Below are 22,890 nucleotides of genomic sequence, written 5' to 3' on the forward strand. Positions count from 1 at the left end.
ACACACTACAGAAGACCATTTTTAATGGTTTTAATGGTTAGTCGATGGTTTATAATGTTTGTAGTGGAAGCCATCAGAATTTATGTGATGATTTTAATGTAAGTATTTTGAATTTCTTTTGTATATCGGTTCTGTATTGTGGAAACAATCGTTTTGATAACTACAGTAGCTTATGTGTTTTGCCAGCAATATGTTACTCTTTGTAAAATGTTATCTTGAAAATGTATGGACAGACGTGCATTCACAATCCTCCCTCTATCAAGAACTTTGCTCTGAACAGTCATACACCATTAGCAGGGTTGCCAGGTTTTCGCAACAAAACCCACCCGATTGTGTTTTAAAACTAGCCCAAAACGAGCACAATCGCGTTTCGAGGGGGGTTCCCCATTAAAAAGCGCGTTCTGGGGTGTAAATTACACGTTTTTTTGTCGGGGTTCCCCTGGTAAATTCGCATTTTTGGGGGGTCACTTAAAACCGCGGACTTGGCAACACTGACCATTGGTTATACAGTGTTGGGGGTAACGCGATTTACGTAATCTGAGTTACTTTTTCAAATAAGTAACGCTAGTTACTTTGTTTTCACACTTCCTTCAGCCTGAAGCTTATTAATTTTACTTTGTGTGTGAAGGGGTCTTTACAGTTGCCAGAAATATAACTTTTGGGCTTTTTGTTACTAATAAACACATTACTTTCCATAAAGAGTAACTAAGTAACGCAATTAGTTACTTTTTATGGAGTAACCTAATTTTGTAACGCATTTCTTTTGAAAGTAACTTTCCTAACACTGGTTATATAATTTACTAATTGTGTAACTAACTGACGTGTGCAAGAAAAAAAGCCTGCATGCTTTCAGTATTTTATTCATCTTTAAAAATGAGTAAAAGTTAACAAAGTACAAACATGTAACTCTGAAATGGTTATGAGTGGCACTATATTTTCAATATATTTTTCAGCTGCTTACAATTTTGTGGATATGCAGGTATTGCATTAAAAATTCATGCTACGTGATAGCGTTTTCATAAACGAGAACATTATTGCTATCCTTTAAGTACTGCAGCAGAAGAGAAAAATAATTCACAATGTACTTTCATTACTTGCTAATATTTATCCAAATGAGACTTAAATAACATGCAAACCTTTACAAACCAGGTGTAAAATATATTGTACAGAGCTCTGCATGCAAATGCACAAAGCATATGCAGTAACAATGCAAGTATTGGGTTGATAAACCAAAATGTACAAGTCAAAAAATACAACTTAAAAAACCCCTAGACTTGTTTAAGACTGCACCTGGATCGATCATTCAAAAATATGTTTGATTATTGCTAATTTAATTATTGGTAGTGTACAACTTTAATTTATTCAATAAAATATATCTTTGATTTTGACTGAAAGTGTCCTTGTGCTCTTCTGCCACCATAACAACTGGCACAAACGTTTAATCTGTCACAGATGATAAAGAATGCACACTGTATCTCTCCAATAACCAGCAAATTACAGTAGGACTGCTATTCATTTTAGATATAAATCATATCACATCGATCCACAAAAAACAAACATGACACACAGGGCAGACATTCGTCCATCTACCTTTGAGACATTAATTATTAAACAAAATGTTCTTAAAAGGCAACTGAAATACTTTAAAATGGCATTTTGATGAGTTTACACGTGTTTGTGATTGATATATTTGGCATTCAGATGGAGGTGCGTGTGTGGAGGTGTTGGCAGAGGGATTGGCACAGTCACTTCCGATTAAAGCAGCAGCACTAGGGGCGAGAGTGTCCCTGCAGTGCCCTCACACGCTGGAGTCATCATCCTTCACACTGGCGTTGGGGAACGACGTGGAGATCTCCTTGAAGAACTCGTCCTCCTTCAGCATACTCTGAACACAGGAAGCACAGTTTAGACTCGCGCACACTATTGTATATACAAAGCAACACAAGTGAGGTCAGATGTGCAACTGCCTGTTACCGTTAAGTTGTTGATGCCTTCAGAGAAAGCGCCAATCTGCCTTACTGTCCCTTCAGAGTCCTCCATCTGGGGATTGCAAAGAGGAACATAAAGTCATACGGGTTGTTTGTTGTTTTTAATTATTTGAATAAAGTGCCCCTATTATGCTATTTTGAATATTACCTTTCATGCAGTGTGTAATGCAACTGAATGTGAATGCAAACGATCTGCAAAGTTGTAAAGCCTGAAGTGCGTTATGAATAAAGTTATTGTCCCGTAAAAGAAAGAATCGACCCTGAACAGCCTGAACAAGTCATTAGTAATTCACATAATTTGCACAATGCCCAGCTATGTTCTATGTTGGCTAGTCACAAATACGTCATTTTACAGATGACTGCTTCTCTAAGCAGTTCAATGCGGGATTCACAAAACACTTGTTTTTGAAAGATGCCTCAGTACCCGGTTTATCTGAACCAGCTGGTTCCACTGAATCACAACCTTTGAGTATGACAAATAATAGATGTTTATATTTTTTATCAAGTGTTCAGAATACAGAACTATGACAATGGGTGTATCGTTTCTGACATGTGCTGTACGTAATAGACCAATCACAACAGAATGGATCATCTGACCAATCAGAGGAGAGTAGGCTTACGGAAAGGAGGGGTTTATAGAGACTGAATCTTTAAACTGCTTTGAACGAATCGTTTGAGAATCGCTGGAAAATGAGGTGATATAAAATGCATATTTTCAGAAAAATGAAAGCGTTGTTTGACCTTGCATGCATGTAAACCTATTGTAAGACACTCCCAAAAAAATATTAGGAACGATTGGATAATCAACAGAACATTTGGAATAATTAATTTTTTTTTTAACATTTTTAAAAGTTGTCTCTTATGCTCACCAAGGCTGCATTTATATTATCAAAAATACAGTAATAAAGGTACAGCAAAATATTATTACAAATTAAAAGAATGCTTTCCTATTTTATTAAATTTTAAAATGTAATTTATTGCTGTGATGGCAAAGCTGAATTTTCAACTGGTCTTCAGTGTCACATGATCATTCAGAAATCAAAATTATTCAATGTCAAAAATATTCTTTCAAATTGTTATTATATTTCAACATATTACATTTTTTACTGTATTTTTTTTAAAACAAAATAAATGCTATTTTTGTGAGCATAAAGACACTGCTTACAATAGGATTTAAAATCATTTATTTTTTAAATGAAATATTAAATCAAAATCAGTAAATATTTGGTAAATAAGAATTATTTTAACTACTGATAATTTAAAAATTTATCCAAAACATTGCATTAAATGTTATTACATTTTTTAACATTAAAATTCAGTTGACTGAAACTTAAGGCAAAAATGCTAATTATTTATACAAATAAATATACAAATTATCCAGGATCCAGAAGTCCATCCAGGACCAGAATGCTTCTATCACTACCTGGTCGAATCGATCCAGGTCATCATCATAGATCTGGAGCTCCATGCCTCTGTAGCCCTTCTGGAAGCTGCGTCCTTTGGGCATCTCTACATCCATGGGACACACATACTCTTCATTGTCCTCTTGTTTCTTCTTTCTACCAAACCCTCCAAACGCCAACTTGTGCGGCTACATTTAACACAGACACACGGTGTTTGAACTCCAAAATGAATGAATCACACGCAAGTTCTGCAAAAGATGGTATGGAAATGCTCTGCATCATACCTTGACTTTAGCCGTGGCGGTGAGTAAGGTGTAGTCTGGGTTTTCTAGACACTCCTGTTTGAGTTGCTGGGCCTCTGAACCCACCAGCAGGTTGAAGTGAGTGGCCAGATGCCTCCGCAGGAGAGTCTTGTTAGGAGGAATATTTAGCAGCAGAGCCATCGTCTCCACATTGAAGCGAGGTTCCAGCACCTGAAAGCACGAACAAAATGAACCATTTGAAAAGGAAAAACTTATCAATCATTCTAAACAATAGCGAAGCTAGTACAAAGTGGTTTCTCACCATCAGGCCGCCATGTACTCCACTGCCCCTCAGGTTGGGTGCGTATTCAGCCAGGTCGACAGACCGCAGCCACTCCATCACGCGATGGTTGGTCCATTGAGAGATCTCAGCAGGACTTATGTTATTCTGAAATGATGGTGAGTATATGGATGTCTAGTACGAAGTACAAAAATAACAGGACAGCAGAGATTAGAGTTAGCTCTCTCTACATACCTCATCTGAAGGTCTTCGTCGCAGACAGTTGGGGTCGTAGTTGTTGAGCCGGAGCACCTGGATGGCTCTCTTAATACTGAGGTGATGAAGAACACTGCCCACTTTCAGAGATAACAGGTCGTCCTGTTCAGCACAGACAAGAGACAGTGGACCTGAACAACTTGTTTCTTATTACACTATCATTCAAAGTTTGAGGTCATTACATTTTTGAATTAAATTAATACTTTTATTCAGCAACCACACTTTAGAATGATCAAAAGTGACAGTTAAGACTTTTACGGTACATTGTTACAATAGATTTCTATTTTAAATATGTGACCCTGGACCACAAAACCAGTCTTAAGTCGCTGGGGTATATTTGTAGCAATAGCCAAACATACATTGTATGGGTCAACTTTTTTGATTTTTCTTTTATGGCAAAAATCATTACGAAATTATGTAAAGATCATGTTCCATGAAGATATTTCGTAAAATTCCTACTGTAAATATATGAAAACTTAATTTTTGATTAGGTATATACATTGTTAAGAACTTTATTTGGACAACTTTAAAGGCGATTTTCTCAATATTTAGATTTTTTTGCACTCTCACATTCCAGGTTTTCAAATACTTGTATCTCAACCAAATGTTATCCTATCCTAACAAATCATACATCAATGGAAAGCTTATTTATTTCAGCTTTCTCACTGACCGTTATGACTGGTTTTGTGATCCAGGGTCACATATATGCTGTTGTAATTATAAAAGAATCATGAAAAATCTGTATCACAGTTTCCACAAAAATATTAGTTTTCAACACTGATAAAAATAAGAAATGTTTCATGAATGTCAAATAAGCAGTTCAGAATTCTTAAGGATCACTGAAGACTGGAGTAATGACTGAAATTTGGCTTCACCATCATAAGAATATATTGAAAGTTTGACATAAATTTTAAAATTCGATTCGATTCTGATTCACAAACTTGCGATTTGATTAGTTTCGATTAGATTTTTTTGGGATGTATATCAGGTACAGTACATGATTTTCCTCAAGGGAAAATAAAATATACAAGAGTCAGCTGGTACTAAATTACTATAATATTGAAGGTTAAAATTAACTTATTTGTATGCAAATGCTTAAATTACACCTAATGAATGTTTTTGTCAAAATAATGTTACAGTTGCATAGGTATAATTCTACTCCAATTTGTTTTTTAGAATATAAACATTTAAATGGTTGCTGTTTATTTGAATTAAAATTGAAGAACCTGTAAAATTGTAATGAATATGTTATATGGTGCATATATTTAGTAAAATGCTCCTCTCTAGAGTTAATTTTTATAGCTGAATAACTAACTTATGGTCACCGAATGTGTTTTTTCGGAGGTAAATGTGACGTTACGCGACATACTGTTTATTTGTCTCCAGCTTGAAATGCTGATTGAGCGATTACATGAGACAGGATATGGATTTTACTAAGTACTCTTTCTTTTAACACACCTTCGAATGTTCATTCATGTTTATTTCGTGCTGAAACTGCTCTTAATGCAGAGATGATCAGCTCATGTGCTGATTCTCTTAAAGTTAGGCACTACAGCAATAGGTCAATCCACATTAAAACAGCATTTATTGTTTAAGTACTGTGATAAAATGGGCAGAATCTGAAATATGAGACTTTGTTTCATATCAAAAGTAACAAAGCACAAAGCTTATTATGATTTATTTGATGCGAGGTGCTACAATGTTTAGTTCATTAACAGAAAACAGGCTAGACTAATCGATTCCTGGGATTTGAGAATCTATTGTTCAAATTTAAATTGTAATAATATTTTACAATATTACTGGTTTTACTTTACTGTAATTTTTAATAAAATGAATGTAGCTTTTTTTTTTCTAAAACACTAAAAAAAAAAAAAAAAAAAAAAAAAAAAAAAAAAAACACAGACCAACTTAAAAAAGTCTTACCAACCACAAAGTTTTGAATGCTAGTAAGTACTAAACGATAGTTTAATCTTCTATTCAGTGATTAAAGCTTCCATTTATATGTCAAAAAGTGATATTTACTAACCACGGTCATATAATGAAGCATCCGTCCGTCCACACGTCCTTCGTCAAACTGAGTCTTGTACTGTGGGAGGCCGATATCATCAAGCCACCCTTGAACAGAAGGAAAGGGGTAAGAAAAATAATACCTCCATTCCTTAATTTGATCATAATTTAACACCTATTCTAATATTGTGGATGAATAAACATCCATTCCTTACTCGTCACCCAGTGGTAGTCTAGTTTGCCTTTGTTGTCATCTTCCTCTGAGCCCAATGCCTGCAGGGCCAGCTGGAGTTTCTTCCTGTGTAGAGGGTGTTTTATTCCCAGCTCCTACATACAGAGGGCAGAACAGTGCTTAAACATGAATTTCAGAAGAAAAACTATTTATTACCAGGTTTAAATGCGGTTTTAGACATTTGGACTCCACTATATGCTCTCATCCTGATTCTGAGTAATAAGAGCTCACTCTTTCCAGATCCTGCTGGGATGCCTGCAGGAGCGTCTGGCCGGAGGCGACCCACTGTCTTGCCAAATTCACGTATAACCCCAGTCCCTGCTCTTGCATCCAATCACACACCTGTTCCCGGGACCAGCGTGCAAACGGAGCATCCAGCTCACTGGAAAACACATAAAAGCAGAACTTATTGAGATATTTGCAATTTGAACTTTTGCTACAAAAATGTCACTCTGACAGCATAATAAATAAGGTTTTAATTAGGAACTGGAACTCTGAATCAATAAGTTACATGTAAGTCTGTCACAAGTGTGTTTAAAACGGCAGATCGTTCCATTTTGAGAAGAAGTTCTATCCTGTGTCACTGTGAGTGCTGACCTGTTAGCGTTCTGCAGGTCTCGTGACCAACCCAGCCTGGGCCCAGCTGTGGCTCTGACTCCACCCCGTTTAAATTCACCCTCTGATAGGTTATCATCTAGGTTGAATGTGGTTGATTGACTTCTTTTAAGCCTTTAAAGAAGATGAGAAAGACATCAGTTCAATTGAAGTGAGTTACAGCAAATTAAAGCATGCTTTAAATGAAAATTTAGGTCAGATTCTATATATATATATATATATATATATATATATATATATATATATATATATATATATTTTAGTACTGGGCAATGATTAATCACGATTAATAGCATCCAAAATAAACATTTTTTGTACATAATGTGTGTGTGTACTGTGTATATTAATTATGTATATATAAACACACACATGCATGTATACATTTAGGAAAGACGTGTTGTGTTTATATATATATAAATACATGTAAATATTTTCTATATATAAATATATATATATATATATATATATATATATATATATATATATATACACACACACACACACACATAATAAATATACACTGCACACACACACATATTGTATAAACAAAAACTTTTTTATTTGTTTATTTTTTATTTTATTATTAAATTTTTTATTTTGGATGTGATTAATCATTTGAACAGCACTAATATATATTTTTTAAATATGTAATTTGATCAAATTTGTTGTAACCTGGCATCTGAAAATTGTGAGATACAATCTCACAATTTTTAATTGCCAGATTGCAACATGATTTTTAAAAATGTTTGTAATATTTGTAAGTGGTGTTTGTTTAAAAAATAAATAAATAAATAAATAAATAATAAAATAATATAAATAAAATAAAATTTGTTAGATTTTTTTAATATAAACAAAGAAACAAATAAAAAAAATAAATTAAATAAATAAATAAATAACACAATTTTTAAATGCCAGATTGCAACATTTAGGGTGATTTTTTTAAATGTTTATGCAAAAAAAAAAAAAACCACACACTTTTAAAATTATTAGAAATTAAATGAAGTATTACAATAATTACAACAATAAGTAATACAGTAATTCTTCAATGTTTAGCATATATTGTTATTTAAGTATTACTTAATTACTATTATGGTATTTATTAATATTTTGAAATAGTTTTTTTAATATATTTTTCATTTCACTTTTAATATCATTTTTAGTCATTTAATCTTTACTTTTAATTTATACTTCAGATTTAATAATTTTAGCCCGTCAAATGAAACTTATTTTATTTCACTTACATACCAAAACAACATTTTTAATTTTTAGGCTTTTAACTAATATTTATATTTTATTTAAGCCTTTTTGATTAATAACCCCAATTGTTAATAGTTTTAGTTAACAATAACAACACTACCAGGACATGAAACAAGCTAGATAAGCAAAGACCCCAAATGACCAAAACGTCCAACCCAGCAGCTTTCCTTTAGACTCACTTTCCAAAGAGTGCTTTGATTCCTTTTGACTTTTTCTTGCCCTCCGGAGAAGTGGGGAGAGTTTGCGTGCTGTCACTGTTAGATGACCTCTGAGGCATGCCTGCCAGATCCAGATGGTCAGTGCCGTCCCTCTCCGTCTCAGCTGTGCAAACAAACACACACACAAGAAAAGGAAAAGTCACCACAATGAACTACGTTACCCACAATCCCACAGTCAGCCAAGCATCAAATAAACTAAAGATTACGGGAAGGAAGAAAAACAAGGCCGTTGTTCAGTTTGGAGACCAGAGCAGTAAAAATGTCACAAATAACAGGAAGTTTAAAAGAAATAAAGCCCAAAAATGACAGCGTCTTCCTTGAACTACTGGAATCAGCATCATGAGGCAAGACTGCAGATGACTTCAACTGGATTGGGTTTATTTTAGGAGTGGAACCATGGAACAAAGTCACATGCTGACATCCAAGTTAACACAATGGAAGTAATAACATCTCTGTTATTAAATGGTACATTCTTAAGGTAGTTTGGACGTGAGGGGAACATATAGAGCTGTGAGAACGCGGTCAGGATGTATTTTGTGGTCACAAAATAACATGCGATGAGGACAAAACCTCTATGTTCTTCATCGCCAAGGACTCACGCTGGTTACCACATGAGCTTAATGTTTAAACACATCTATTTGAACCACTATTTTGACAAGAGGACTTCAAAACACCCATAATTGCCATTACTTTATTTAATATCATCTCCTGCTATGAAGAAAAGAAATAAAAATAAACCGAATTTGGGCCTCAGTTTCTTACTTTCAAAAGACAGATCTTTTTTGAATCAAGCTTGAAGCTAAAATAAACTATGTAGTCTCTCCTACAATATGTTAGTTCAATCATTAGGCAAAATCAATACTTGTTGCATCTGTGTATAATATAAAATGAACTCTTGAGTCTTATGTATGACTTCAGAGGGCTTTTTTTAAAACAGTACATCATTGTCAGAGAGCCAGTTAATTATGTGTGGAAATGCATCAAGGTGAGGGACTATTCCTTAAAGACATATTCAGGTTCTTCTTTGTCTTTCGCCAAAGAGGCCATACAGCAGATCTGGCCCATAAATGGGTGTCTGTAGTAACAACGGACACTCTTGACTCATGATCTTTTTAATCTAAAAGACAAAAGGATGTTGTCCGCTCTTTTACAATCACTGTTTAACAACTAACTATGGGTGTATTGATCTAGAGGTAAGATAGTCGTACCCAAATTAGGAGCACTAGCAGTCCTCTTCCCTCCCTTGATCTTGAAGAACCCTCGACCGAAGGAAGATCTCATTTTCCTGGTGCCGAAACTGTCATCCTCAGCTGTTCGAGAAGAGCTTGGAGATTTGGGCGGTAGAGTTGTGATCTTGTTGAACTCATCAAATGCTTTGCTCTGAAAATTCAGGAAAAATAAAATCAGAACCCACAAATAACCTTAAATATGTAATATAAAAAAAACATTCTGATAACATAATAATATACACCACCAGTCAAAGGTTTTTGAACAGTAAGATTTTTAATGTTTTGTAAAGAAGTCTCTTCTGCTCACCAAGCCTGCATTTATTTGATCCAATGTATGGCAAAACAGTAAAATTATGAAATATTTTTATTATTTTTTTATATTTTATTTAAAATAACCGCTTTCTATTTGAATATGTTTTAAAATGTAATTTATTTCTGTGGTTTCAAAGCTGAATTTTTAGCATCATCAGTCACACGAGCCTTCAGAAATCATTCTAATATTCTAATTTACTGTTCAAGAAAAAATTATTATTATTATTATTATTATTATTATGTTGAAAACAGCTGAGTAGAATTTTTTCATTATAATTAACATTAAACCAATTAAACCATCCTTACTAAATAAAAGTATTATTTGAAAATTTAGGTTTCATCACAGGAATAAATTACATTTTAAAATATATTCAAATAAAGAGCAGTTGTACTGTTTGTACTGTTTTTGCTGTACTTTGTGGATCAAATAAATGCAGGCTTGGTGAGCAGCAGAGAAAAAAAAAACATTAAAAATCTTACTGTTCAAAAACTTTTGACAGGTAGTGTAAATAACATTTCTCAATACAATAAATTGCAACTGATAATAATAAGTTAATACTAGTTATAATATACTAACAAAAAAAAATAAGAATTACCTCTGCTGGCCTCTGATCTACTGTTACTGGCTTCTGAAATTAAAAATTATTTGAAAAAAAGAATTAAAAAAAAAAAAAAAGTAAGGAATTATTTTTTCTCTCACTTTAAATATTCAATATATTGCCTAACCTTAATAACAACCCTAAAAATAAACATTTTTACAAAGGACAGTTCACCCAAAAATGTACATTCTGTCATTACCTACTCTAATGTCGTTAAAATCATAAGACCTTTGTTCATCTTCAGAACACAAATTAAGATCTTTTTGATGAAAACCAAGAGCTTTCTGACCCTGCAAAGACAGCAAAGCGCATCAAAGACTGACACGGAAGAAAATAAATTGTTGAAAAATCGTTACTTTTGTTTTCTTTGTGCACAAAAATTCTCGTAGCTTCATAACATTATGGTTGAACCACTGATGTCACATGGACTATTTTAACAATGTCCTTACTACCTTTCTAGGCCTTGAACATGTCAGTTGCGTTGCTGCATTGCTTTCAGATTTCATCAAAAGTATCTTAATTTGTGTTCTGAAGATGAACAAAGGTCTCAGTGTTTTGGAATGACATGAGGGTGAGTAATTAATAACAGAATTTTCATTTTTTGGGTGAGCTAATCCTTTAAGTTTTGATCAAGCTGAAATTCACCTTTTCACTGGCTCTTCCATCAAGGCTGCTCTGGCTTGCTGATTTTGTGACCTCTGAAGTTCTAAAACATGAAAAGACATTGTTACCATCACCCTTTCCAGCACACAGACAGATCAAACCACTATGTTAAGGTGTTCGACACACACTTCGATTCACAATAGTGGCATTTCAGGTTACCCAAAAACTGGCAAATCAAAATGTGCCATTTTTGTAACCGAACTCCACCTGTGACACACACAGTACTCACTCGGGACTCTCATCTAATGGGGTCTCCTGTGTTTGAGTTGGCTCCTGACACTCTTTCTCACTACAAAGGACAAACACACAAGCATTGGGATGCAGAGGTGGTGGCAAAAGCATGATGGGTAAGCAGTGGGGTGTATAGACAGACATGCATTGATGTACACTATAGACTGTTGGGATAGCATGAATAGGGTGATGTGGTCATGAACTCTGATAAAGAGAATAGGCATTTCAAAGACTGGAAAGGATGGAAAGAGGATGCTAACATAAAAAACAAGAAAGGAAAAGCCTTCAGAGGTGCTAACACTGGGGATGTGATGCTTAGCTAAGATGCTGTGACATAGGTGGGATGCCTTGGGACATTAACCTACAGACACAGCTATGATAAAAAAAAAAATCATGTTTTCTTGTCCAGATTTTATCAGATGAAGATCCTGTGTGAAAAAACAACCTCCGCAGACAAAAAAAGTGTGTTTTATTGTGCTGACGTGATTCTGTACCTTGATGACGCCATGTGTTCCAGGACTGAATCGCTGTCTGCTTTGTCTGGGGATGAGACTGTGAGCGATGGCACTTGGAGTGTACTGACAAATGTAGTCGCCTACAGATGAAGAGAGCATGCAAAGGTAAATTCACACCAGTGAACGCTCTATACCAGTATGTTTCAAAATGCAAAGCCCTGGATGTCCCACACAACTTCCTAGCATAAAAATATAATATAATATAATATAATATAATGGCCTTTTTGCCTTTTTTGATAGTTAAGTACATTTTCCCCTTATATTCATTTTCTTCAATTTTCAGTAAAAAGTACTTTACCTTTTATCTTTACATCAGCATGTATGCCTTTGACAATATAAAAAATAATGCTTTTTTTGTGTGTTACAGATAGTGTTAAAGTTCAAAAAAAAAAAAATTTTAACTGTTGCTTTGGTTGAAGCACTAAAATAACATAATATGATATAATATAATATAATATAATATAATATTACATAATATAACAGTAAAAGCTTTTTTGCTTTTTTTATAAAGTAAATTTTCCGCTTATATTCTATTTTTTTCTGCAATTTTCTAGTGTTTTTAAACACTGTAAAAAATATTGTATGTTTTATTTTTATCAGCATGTATGCCTGTCACAATATAAAAATCATTTACAATTTAAATAATACATTTTTTGTGTTACAGATAGTGTTACTGCTCACAAACTATTCGAATAGTTTTCATTAAGTGAAATAAACCTGTAAAAAAAGAATAAAATATACATCTTAGATGAAAAAAAAAAATAGAACTGTTGCCTTGGTTGAAGCACTAAAATAATATAATATAATATAATATAATATAATATAATATAATATAATATAATATAATATAATATAATATAATATAATATATAATATAATATAATATTAATATAAAATTGTAAAGGCTTTTTTTTTTTTTTTTTTTTTGCATTTTTTGGATAATTAAGTACATTTTCCCCTTATATTCTATTTTTTCAGCAATTTTCCAGTGTTTCTGAACATAGTAAAAAATACTGTATATTAACTGCATTTTTTGTTACATACAGTGTTAGTGTTCACAAACTATTAAAAATCATTTTCGTAAGCTGCGATATAATATAATTTAATATAATATAATTATAACATAGGGTTTTTTTGCATTTATGATAATAAAGTACATTTTCCCATCATTTTCAATTTTTTTCCCACAATTTTCTAAATAGTGTTTTTGAATACACTAAAAAATACTTTATCTTTTATCTGTACGCCTTTCACAATATAAAAATATTTGCAATTTAGTGTCACTGTTCAAAAAAAAAAAAAAAAAATCTTAGATGGAAAAAAAAGAAGAACTGTTGCCTTGGTTGAAACACAATATAATATAATATAATATAATATAATATAATATAATATAATATTCACAAAACATAATTTTGGTTAAGTGAAATAAAGCTGTAATAAAAAAAATAAAAGAATGAAATATAACATAAAAACTTATTTACTTATTATTAAACAAACAAATTAGAACTGTTGCCTTGGTTGAAGCACTAAAATTACTAAAACTAAAACTGAAATAAATAAACTAAACCTAAATGGAAATGTTGATAAAATAATTATAACTATGATGACAAAAATACATAAAATTACTAAAACTTAGTAAATTGAAAATGAAAAATTACAATGAAAATCAAAATATTAAAATACTATAATAGCATATAGATAATACTAGAATAGCAGTTTTGGGAGTCCTAGGCTCAAAAAGATCTACTGCATACATCATGTTCCAAGGATCCATCACCTCTAAACTGTAATATCTGAAGACATTCAGTCACTCCCTGACAAGTGAATATCTGCGTCTTGGATCATCTGTGACAGTATGAGGCACAGGTTGACATGCTGTGAGTTCTGCAAGTGTTCAATTTCGCCTTTAGCTTGAAAAAACACCATCAACACAACTTTGTTGAACTGTCAATCAGTCTATGTTGCTCTAAATTAAGAATAATTCTAGGTTGCAGTGCAGTGATTTCAGATTATGCACGCCAAAACAAAATATAGTTCTTTCCCAGTGATGCAGACTAACCATAAACGGTGAACTGCATAACGTTCAGAAAATATTATATGAAATTAAAAAAAAAAAAAAAAAAAGTACCTCATTTTGACCCCTTGCAGCAACTTCCTCTGTGTAAGAGAGCAGAGACTTCTCCGTGTCCATGGAAACAGAGAGGGCGGTGGACATGGAGAGGGAGCTGTCGCTATTGCTCCCATCACTGTCTCCTTCTTTGACCTTATCTGATGAGAAAGAAAGGAGAGGAAAGAGATTTGATCATTAGCTCGGGCAAACGCCACACAGCAAATACAGCCTGTCACTTATCAGCAGCACATTATAGGATTTAAAAAATTAGGTGGTGAATCTTTTGGTCACAATTTAAACTAAACTAAACTAAACTAAACTAAACTAAACTAAACTAAAATAATAAACAATATAATACAACAATAAAATAAATTCTTTTAAAATAAAATAAAAATATAAAATAAAAAAAATAAATTCTTTTAAAATAAAATAGAAATATAAAATAAAAATAATAATAGAAAAGAAACAAAAAAGAAAAGAAACAAAAAAAAGAAAAAAAATCAAATCAAATAAAAAAATTATAAAATAAAATTATAAAATAAATAACTAAAATAAAATATCAAATAAAACAATAAATAAAACAATAAAAAAATCCTATAAAACAATAAAATAAATTATTTTAAAATAAAATAAATTTTTCAAATAAAAATAAAATATAAAAATAAAAAATAAAATAACAAATAATAAAACAAAAGTTATTTTAAAATAAATTTATAAAATAAAAAATAAAATAAAAATATAAAATAAATGTAAACTTAATTAAAATAAAATATAAAATAAAGCTAACAATAAAAGAAAGAAAAAGAAAGCAAAAATCACCTTTTCTTCCTTGTGCTGACATGACCATTTCTTGCACTTTCTTGTACCGCATGAGTGACTGTCGCAGCTCTTCAATTTTGCGATCCTACACAAAGCATCATTAACAGCATTAAATGCCAAGTTCCTTTATAGTTTTCAAAAGCAAAGAAAGCAAAGAAAACTTATCAATCTTATGAAACAACCTTCTCCTCATTTGCCGCCATCAACGACTCCATTGCTTTCTTCATCTTCTGCACTTCCATATCTGCAAAACACAGGCTTAGTAAACTAAAGACCATTTTATAAACACTAAAGGGTAAAGAAACATTAGGCCTCAGGCCTGACATTTAGCATTACATAAACTGTAGACAGACACATTGAACTGAAATACAACAATGACCTTCTGTGACAAATGTGAGAAATGTACACAACGGAAGTGAGGAGGAGCTTGTCAGGATTAAATGTGAGCGTATGCAGCCACAGATAAGAGTGGACGTCGAGCCTGTGAGGTTGTGAGGATGGGCAATGCACTATAACGGAGGGAAGAGGGGAAGTGAGGTGAAGAAACTAGCTTTGGGGAACAGATGATGTTACGGTACGAGGTGACAGGCAAGACAATAATGTAAATGTGACATGCCAGACCACGATCTGATTCTTGGCAGGACTATGACATTGTTATTTATTACTCGCTTTACTTTCCTATACCTAACATATATCGTCATTTTAAATTCTTTAACTTTTTGTAAGTCTGTAATATGCATTGCTTCGTATTGTAGAAAAGCAAGCTTCATGAGTACCATGCCCAAACATGCAGGCACAGGAAACAGAGGACTAAGAGGACAAAAATAGTACAAAGAGTAAAAAACTGAAAAAGGGATGTATGTGTAGAAGGTAGACACGGAGTCCCCTTACGTTTCTCTTTGAGCCTCTTTTTTAATGTTTCCTCAGTATGGAAAACTGTTTAAGACAGAGTAATGATATTAAACATATTCTGTTATTGAATATGTTGGTCCAATAAAGCGCTATGAGTAAAATGTTACACAGAAAAAGACATAAAAGCAACAACATAGTAAAATAAAGCAGATAACTATAATAAAATAAACTAGTATAATAAAAATGCTAAAACTATATTTAAAAAACTATAATAAAAAAATAAAGTCAAAATAAACAATTAAATGTAAAATGTAAAAAAAAAAAAAAAAAAAATCTAAAACAATAATACAAACTACAATAAATAAAAACAAAGCAAAATAAGCAACAACAAAATAAGGGAAAACAATGTACAAAAAATAAAATAAAACAAACAAACAAAAAATAAAAAAGCAAAAATGAAGCAAAAACTAAAATAAAAAAAACTAATCCAAATAAACAAACAACAAAAACTAACCAAACAAAATAGCAAAGGAAACTCTAAACAAACAAAAAATAAAACAGAAATATGGTACAAAAAAAAACAAACAAAACATAAAACAAATCAAAATAAGCAAAAACAACAACAAAAACAAAAAGGAAAACACCAAAAAGAAAAAAAAAAATCAAAACAAACAATAAATAAAAAGCAAAAACGAATCAAAAACTAGTATAAAAACAAATAAAATAAACAATAAAGCAAATGGTTAAAAAAAATAAATCAAAACAGAAAATAAATAAATATCAAAGCAATACAAAGCAAAAAAATACAATAAATAAAAACAAACAAAATAAAAACAAAGCAAAAAAGAACAACAAAAAGCTAAATAACAAGGGAAAACAATGAACAAAAATCAACGCGAAAACAAAAACTAGTAAAAAATAAAATTAAAAACAAATAAATAAACGAAAATAAAATGTTTAAAAAAGTCATGCTTAAAAACATAAACAATGTATAAATTAAAAAAGCAAAAACTAAGCAAAAACTAAAAAATAAATAAAACCAAATCCAAATAAACAAACAAAAACTAACCAAAACAAAGGAAAATAACAAACAAACAAAAAACAAATATCAAAAGTTAAACAAAACAAATAACTAAAGTAAAAAAAATAAAATAAAAACAATAAAAAACAGATAAATGGTAAAAATAAACAAAAATAAAATAAAAAACAAAAAACCAATGCAATACAAAGCAAAAAACTACAACAACAAATCAAATTAAACAAAAACAAAGCAAAAAACAATAACAAGGGAAAAACAAACAATAAATATAAAACAAAAGCTAAAATAAATGTAAAGCAATATATATATATATATATATATATATATAAATAAAATAAATAAGCAAAAACACCGTTTAAAATTTTAAACAAAACAAACAAACAAACAATAAATACAAAAGCAAAAACAAAGCAAAAACTATCACAATAATTGTGATCTACTCCAGCTTTTATTTAAAAAAAAAAACAAACAAAAAAAAATTAGTCAGTACAGCATCACAGACAGAGCATAATGACAAGACAAAACTAGACCCCTGTATAGACATGCTGAGACAGGCCATACTGTGATTACTGTGTGTGTATAACAGCAACTATGCATGACCCACCTCTCTCTGTGCTGTCTAGGCCTGCAGGCGTTGGGGATCTGGACCCCGTCTCATCCTGCAGCCTCCTCAGATCACCATCTCTGCCATCCAGCTGCCTTCTCAACGTAACCAGCTCCTCCTAAACATTAAACATACATCTCACAACTCTGATATAAAGTCCGGACAACCAAAGTTAAACACCCAGTAATACCAAACCATGCAGTTACTAATTACTACAGAGTTCAGTACACGGCACATGACATGTTTTTGTTAATTGGCCAAGCATGCACAGTGATTGGATTCTCTCTCAAATGTCTCAAAAAGCTGAATATTCAATTAATGACTTAAATGTGTGTCTACCACTAATCATGATCACATTCAAAACCTTCATTCAAGAGTTCAATGCACTGACAGGGTGGGAGAGAAGTTTACAACACCAAAAAAACCTAGAGCAGCACAATCATGCAAACCTCACACTGAGCTTTTTGAAGCATGTGGCTTAACAGTATGCTACAGTAGGATGTAGCGACACAAATAGCTTTTCCTGCATTATAAAGCAGTCTGAAATTTAGCTGTCTCAGCTTAAACATCACATAGAGCCTCACACTAAAGCATACCTGTGGTTAATTAAACATGCTGAGATCTTATACTGCTGCCACTGCTTGCAGAGGAGGGCAGATTTAATGAGCAGCTTTCGAATCATGATGAGAACTTTGTCTGTGCAAAATTGTCCAAAATGGAGGGCTATGGAGCTCTCAGTCAAACTGAGACAGTTAAAAGTTTGACTCTGTAGTGACATGAGTGAATAAGCTCATTAACAGTGGCCTCAGAATGTATTTGGACTCTGGAGCAACACTGAATGCCACTGCATTGATAATAAAATATTCAACGTGGCAACTGTATATGTGAAATGTTTCAACTTTAAAATGCCAGAAAGCAAAGTTACAGTGCAAAAATAACCACAAGCAGGAACCACCCTGAGGTATGCCGACCTTGAGCGCCTGGATTTTTTGTTCCTTCCTCTGTTTCTCATACTGCATCTGGCCCATTTTGAGTTTCAGGCTAGAGAGTTTGGCCATTAGCGACTAGCGGCAGAGAGGTTAGCCAAGGAGGAAAAGGAAAATAGACACTTGATAACAAGAAAGATGACAGGTTATGCAAGAGAGACAAAAGAAGAAGAGAAAACGCTACGCGAGCTTAAAGACGGAAATGTCAATTGTTGTTTTCACCAGTAACTCACCTTGGTGGATTTCAATTTCTTTTCATACTGTAACCGTTCAGACTCCATCTCCGAAATGCGATATCTCAGTTCGTTGATCTCCAAAATCAAACCCTGAAAAGAAAAAAGCATTTTAGCAACAACAACTTATTTTATTGTTAATATTTAACAATGTGAAATTTACTGTTAAATGAATTAGGGCTGCAAAATGATTAGTTCTGATTAATCAATTCAAAATATGTTTATGTTTACATACTATATGTATGTGTACTGTGTATATTTATTATGTATATATAAAAAAACACATATGTTTATATTACACATATAATTATAAATATTTTAAAAATAAATTATTATTTTTTTCTTAATATATACAAGTATGTGTGTATTTACAGTATATATGCATAAATGTACACTGCCCACACACATATAGTATGCAAATATAAACTCTTATTTTCAATCGATTAATCGTTTTGCATCCCTAAAATGAATGCTAAGTGGGTTAAAGGAGAACTCCATAATATAATGGACTTCATTGGTTCCCCCAATTTTGAGCTTCCAAAATGTAGTTTAAATGCAGGTTCAAAGGGCTCTAAATGATCCCAGCCAAGGAAGAATTTTTTCGAATTTGTTTTTCGAAAAAAAAACAAAAAAAACAATTGTATATATTTTAAGGACAAAAACTCGTGTAGCACAGGCACAAGCTTTTGTGCTTAAAAAGTATTAAAAAAAAAACATATTTTCCGAAAAAAATGACAGATCGTTGCGCTAGATAAGGCCCTTCTTCCTCGTCTGGGATCGTTTAGAGCCCTTTAAAGCTGCATTTAAACTGCATTTTGGAAGTTCAAAATCAGGGCACCAATGAAGTCCATTATATGGAGAAAAATCCTGAAATGTTTTCCTCAAAAAACATAATTTCTTTACGACTGAAGAAAGAAAGACATAAACATCTTGGATAACAAGGGGGTGAATAAATTATTTGTGAATTGTTGTTCTGGAAGTGGAGTTCTCCTTTAAAGTTAAACTGCCGACTGCATGTGCATGCTGCAGATTACCACAAAAATAAAATATTTAAAAAACTGAGGGATCGAGCTAATATTTAATAACATTAATAACTCACTTCTAAACACTCACAGATATACAGGTCATATTCCTAAACAATTTTGCTTCAAAGGGCTTCAAAGAGAAGAGTGAAATGGTTTAACAAACAGACTAAGTATTCAATCTTTACAAATGCTTTACGAGCAAAAAAACACAAGAATCTAGTGACAAGCTTCCATTCAGCATTCAGGCTTTTCAGGGCCAAGCTCTTTGTCAGAATGTCTAGCATTCAGCTGCAGATTTATGATTCAATAAACAACAGAGCAGCCTCAAGTCGTAAACACTCAGTGAAAAAAAAAATAAAAATACAGATGCATCCACTTGGAGCAGTGATCCGGAAAGTTTAAGGACAATCGGAAAACACTACAGTTCAAAAGTTTGGGGTCAGTACAGTGGTTTCCTACTGTGATAAGAAGACACGTTGTAATAACAATAATAAGAAGTGTTTCTTGAGCACTGAACCATGATTGTATTCCAATGATTTCTGAAGGATCATCTGACACTGAAAACTGGAATAATGATGCTTTACCATCACAGAAATGTAATTCATTTTAAAATACATATCATGACACCTCAAAACATTTTAGCATGCTAATGGACATCACAATGTTAATGCATTTGGTCTTAGACATTCAAAACTTACTGCTGCTGCACAAATAACATATGTGACCCTGGACCACAAAACCAGTCTTAAGTAGCACGGGTATATTTGTAGCAATAACCAACAAAACATTGTATGGGTCAAAATTATCAATTTTTCTTTTATGCCAAAAATCATTAGGGTGTTAAGTAAAGATCTTGTTCCATGAAAATATTTTGTACACTTACTACCATAAATATATCAAAACCTAATTTTTGATTAGTAATATGCATTACTAAGAGCTTCATTAGGACGATTTTCTCAACATTTTGATTTTTTTTGCACCCTCAGATTCCAGATTTTCAAATAGTTGTATCTTAGCCACATATTGTCCTATCATAACAAACCATACATCAGTGGAAAGCTTATTTATTTAGGTTTATTTGATTTTGTGATCCAAGGTCACACATATAATAACCTGTAGCAGGTCTATACAGGTGGAGCTGGGGAGGTGGAGGGTTTCAGCCTCAATAAGTCTCAATATAATCTCATTATAAGTCTCAGCTGTCCCCAGACTGTGTCTGTGAAGTTTCAGCTCAAAATACCCCACAGATCATTGATTATATTCTTTTGAAAATGCCTATTTTGAGTGAAAACAGAAACACACTGTTTTCGTGCATGTCTTAAATAAAAATGCTGCTGCTGTTCCTTACCCCCTTTTCTAGAATAGGACTGTGCCTTTTCAGCTCATATCTCAGATACTCTGAATGCACACATCTGAAGCAGAAAACAGCTATCACACGGCATGTGAGTACAAAACTAAGCTCTCTTTCATGTCTTATTGCGCGTACACTTTTGAATACATACAAGTTTATGTTAAAAACAATCACGAGTTACAAAAACAGTTATTTATATCTGTAAAGGTAAACAGCTGGGAACTTGGATGTTTATATTAGATCTGTGAGGCAGCAGTGTAATATATAGTAAATAAATCGATAAATCCACTGCTCTCTTGTCTACTCTGAGGCTGGGACTCTAAATAGTTTTCTGTGCAGCCAAAGACAGAACAGTTAGCGTGCTTTGCTCATACTTTTGCCATGGTGTTAGAACTGGTACACCGTTGTCGCTTGAAAAACATAGTGGCAGCGCCGTGGGTGGAAAAGTGCAGATTTAGGGGCGATAATAAGATCCTCTTTCTACATCACAGGGGGAGCAAAATCTGAGTGGGTTGTTTTTTCACTAGCTTGCAGAAAAAAAAAAAAAAAAAAAAAATGTACTGGGTTGTTCTTTTTCATGTTTTCTGGTTTGGTAGATGCACTGAGGACCCAACTGTAGGAAAGTTCAAAAACGTTTTAAACGCCTTACCGGCCACAAACTTTTGAGCAGCAGTGTACATTAAAGTAGAAGTCCACTTCCAAAACAAAGATTCACATATAATGTACTCGCACCCTTGTCATCCAAAATGTTCATGTCTTTGTTTCTTCAGTCATAAAAAAAATGTTTTTTGAGGAAAACGTTTCAGCATTTTTCTCCAAATAATGGACTGATATGGTGCCCCGATTATGAACTTCCAAAATGCAGTTTAAATGCGGCTTCAAACGATCCCAAATGCGATTGTAAACGATCCCAGCCAAGAAAGAAGGGTATTATCTAGCAAAACGATCGGTTATTTACATAAAAATAATACGATTTATATACTTTTTAATGTCAAACGCTTGTCTTGTCAAACGACTGAAGAAAGAAAGACATAAACATCTTGGATGACAAGGGGGTGCATTATATGTGAATCTTTGTTTTGAAAGTGGACTTCTCCTTTAAGTATTTCAGGCTACAGTAGTTCTGATAATTTTTCAAAATCTAAAATGACATATAGTCTTAGTCTTAACAGGATAAATAGAGGACATTTAGGGACACAAACAGGAGTCTTCTTGAGACAGTAAATTATGTGGCAGTAAAATAACAGGAAACAGCAGAAATAATTTAAATCTTTGATGAATGTGTTGACCAACCTAGACGAAACTTGCTAATTTAGTGCACAGTTTAAACAATACTTTGTATCTCTGTTCTAGAATACTCTAAGAAAAATGGAACAACAATAGGAGACAAAACCTTATTTCTGTGTGAGACTGTGAAGGCGAAGGTGCAGAGACTGGTCCATCTCCCTAACCTGAAATCATCCTTGATTTTCTTGTTTAAAGAAAATTTTTGTTTCAAGTCATAAAAGTTTCCTTAGTCTAAATAAAAAATGTTATGGATAAGGACTAAAGGCAGCCCTGGACAACAAGGCCAGCTGGAGTTTGTAAGATAAAAGTCTGTACACTTAGTCTCAAGTCGCTAGACTTTTAACAAACAACCTACACAAATATTCTAGTTTTCTGCTTATTTAGGCCAACAAACACCCACTTTGACAGGATGTGACAGGATGTGAACTACATGTAACTGGCCAAACATGATTTAGGGCTGGTTTATCTGAAATAGTTGAAACCACCGATATGGAAAACCATTTCAGTGGATCCCAAC

General features: G+C 32.7%; 1 protein-coding gene across 8 annotated transcripts in view; it reads right to left on the reverse strand.

Annotated features, from left to right (window-relative positions):
* Positions 1-844: 844 nt before the first annotated feature.
* The window catches only part of ppfibp1b (PPFIA binding protein 1b), a 34,878-nt gene continuing 12,832 nt past the window's right edge, over positions 845-22,890 (reverse strand). The window contains exons 7-29 of one of the 8 annotated variants that reach the window (XM_051135164.1): positions 18,711-18,803; positions 18,463-18,555; positions 17,492-17,609; positions 15,888-15,932; positions 15,179-15,240; positions 14,997-15,081; positions 14,196-14,335; positions 12,047-12,147; positions 11,551-11,610; positions 11,304-11,364; positions 10,656-10,688; positions 9,727-9,898; positions 8,480-8,621; positions 7,026-7,157; positions 6,660-6,810; positions 6,412-6,523; positions 6,216-6,304; positions 4,169-4,291; positions 3,956-4,081; positions 3,676-3,864; positions 3,412-3,579; positions 1,975-2,040; positions 845-1,885 (exon numbers count right to left, since the gene is read on the reverse strand). In XM_051135164.1, the coding sequence (XP_050991121.1) occupies positions 1,799-1,885; positions 1,975-2,040; positions 3,412-3,579; positions 3,676-3,864; positions 3,956-4,081; positions 4,169-4,291; positions 6,216-6,304; positions 6,412-6,523; positions 6,660-6,810; positions 7,026-7,157; positions 8,480-8,621; positions 9,727-9,898; positions 10,656-10,688; positions 11,304-11,364; positions 11,551-11,610; positions 12,047-12,147; positions 14,196-14,335; positions 14,997-15,081; positions 15,179-15,240; positions 15,888-15,932; positions 17,492-17,609; positions 18,463-18,555; positions 18,711-18,803 (2,448 nt within the window). In that variant the 3' untranslated portion in view covers positions 845-1,798. The remainder of the gene's footprint in view (positions 1,886-1,974; positions 2,041-3,411; positions 3,580-3,675; positions 3,865-3,955; positions 4,082-4,168; positions 4,292-6,215; positions 6,305-6,411; positions 6,524-6,659; positions 6,811-7,025; positions 7,158-8,479; positions 8,622-9,726; positions 9,899-10,655; positions 10,689-11,303; positions 11,365-11,550; positions 11,611-12,046; positions 12,148-14,195; positions 14,336-14,996; positions 15,082-15,178; positions 15,241-15,887; positions 15,933-17,491; positions 17,610-18,462; positions 18,556-18,710; positions 18,804-22,890) is intronic. The other 7 variants (XM_051135168.1, XM_051135166.1, XM_051135167.1 and 4 more) reach the window with 7 other exon arrangements.

Source organism: Labeo rohita, chromosome 18 (assembly GCF_022985175.1).
Source record: "Labeo rohita strain BAU-BD-2019 chromosome 18, IGBB_LRoh.1.0, whole genome shotgun sequence".
Classification (NCBI taxonomy): domain Eukaryota; kingdom Metazoa; phylum Chordata; class Actinopteri; order Cypriniformes; family Cyprinidae; genus Labeo; species Labeo rohita.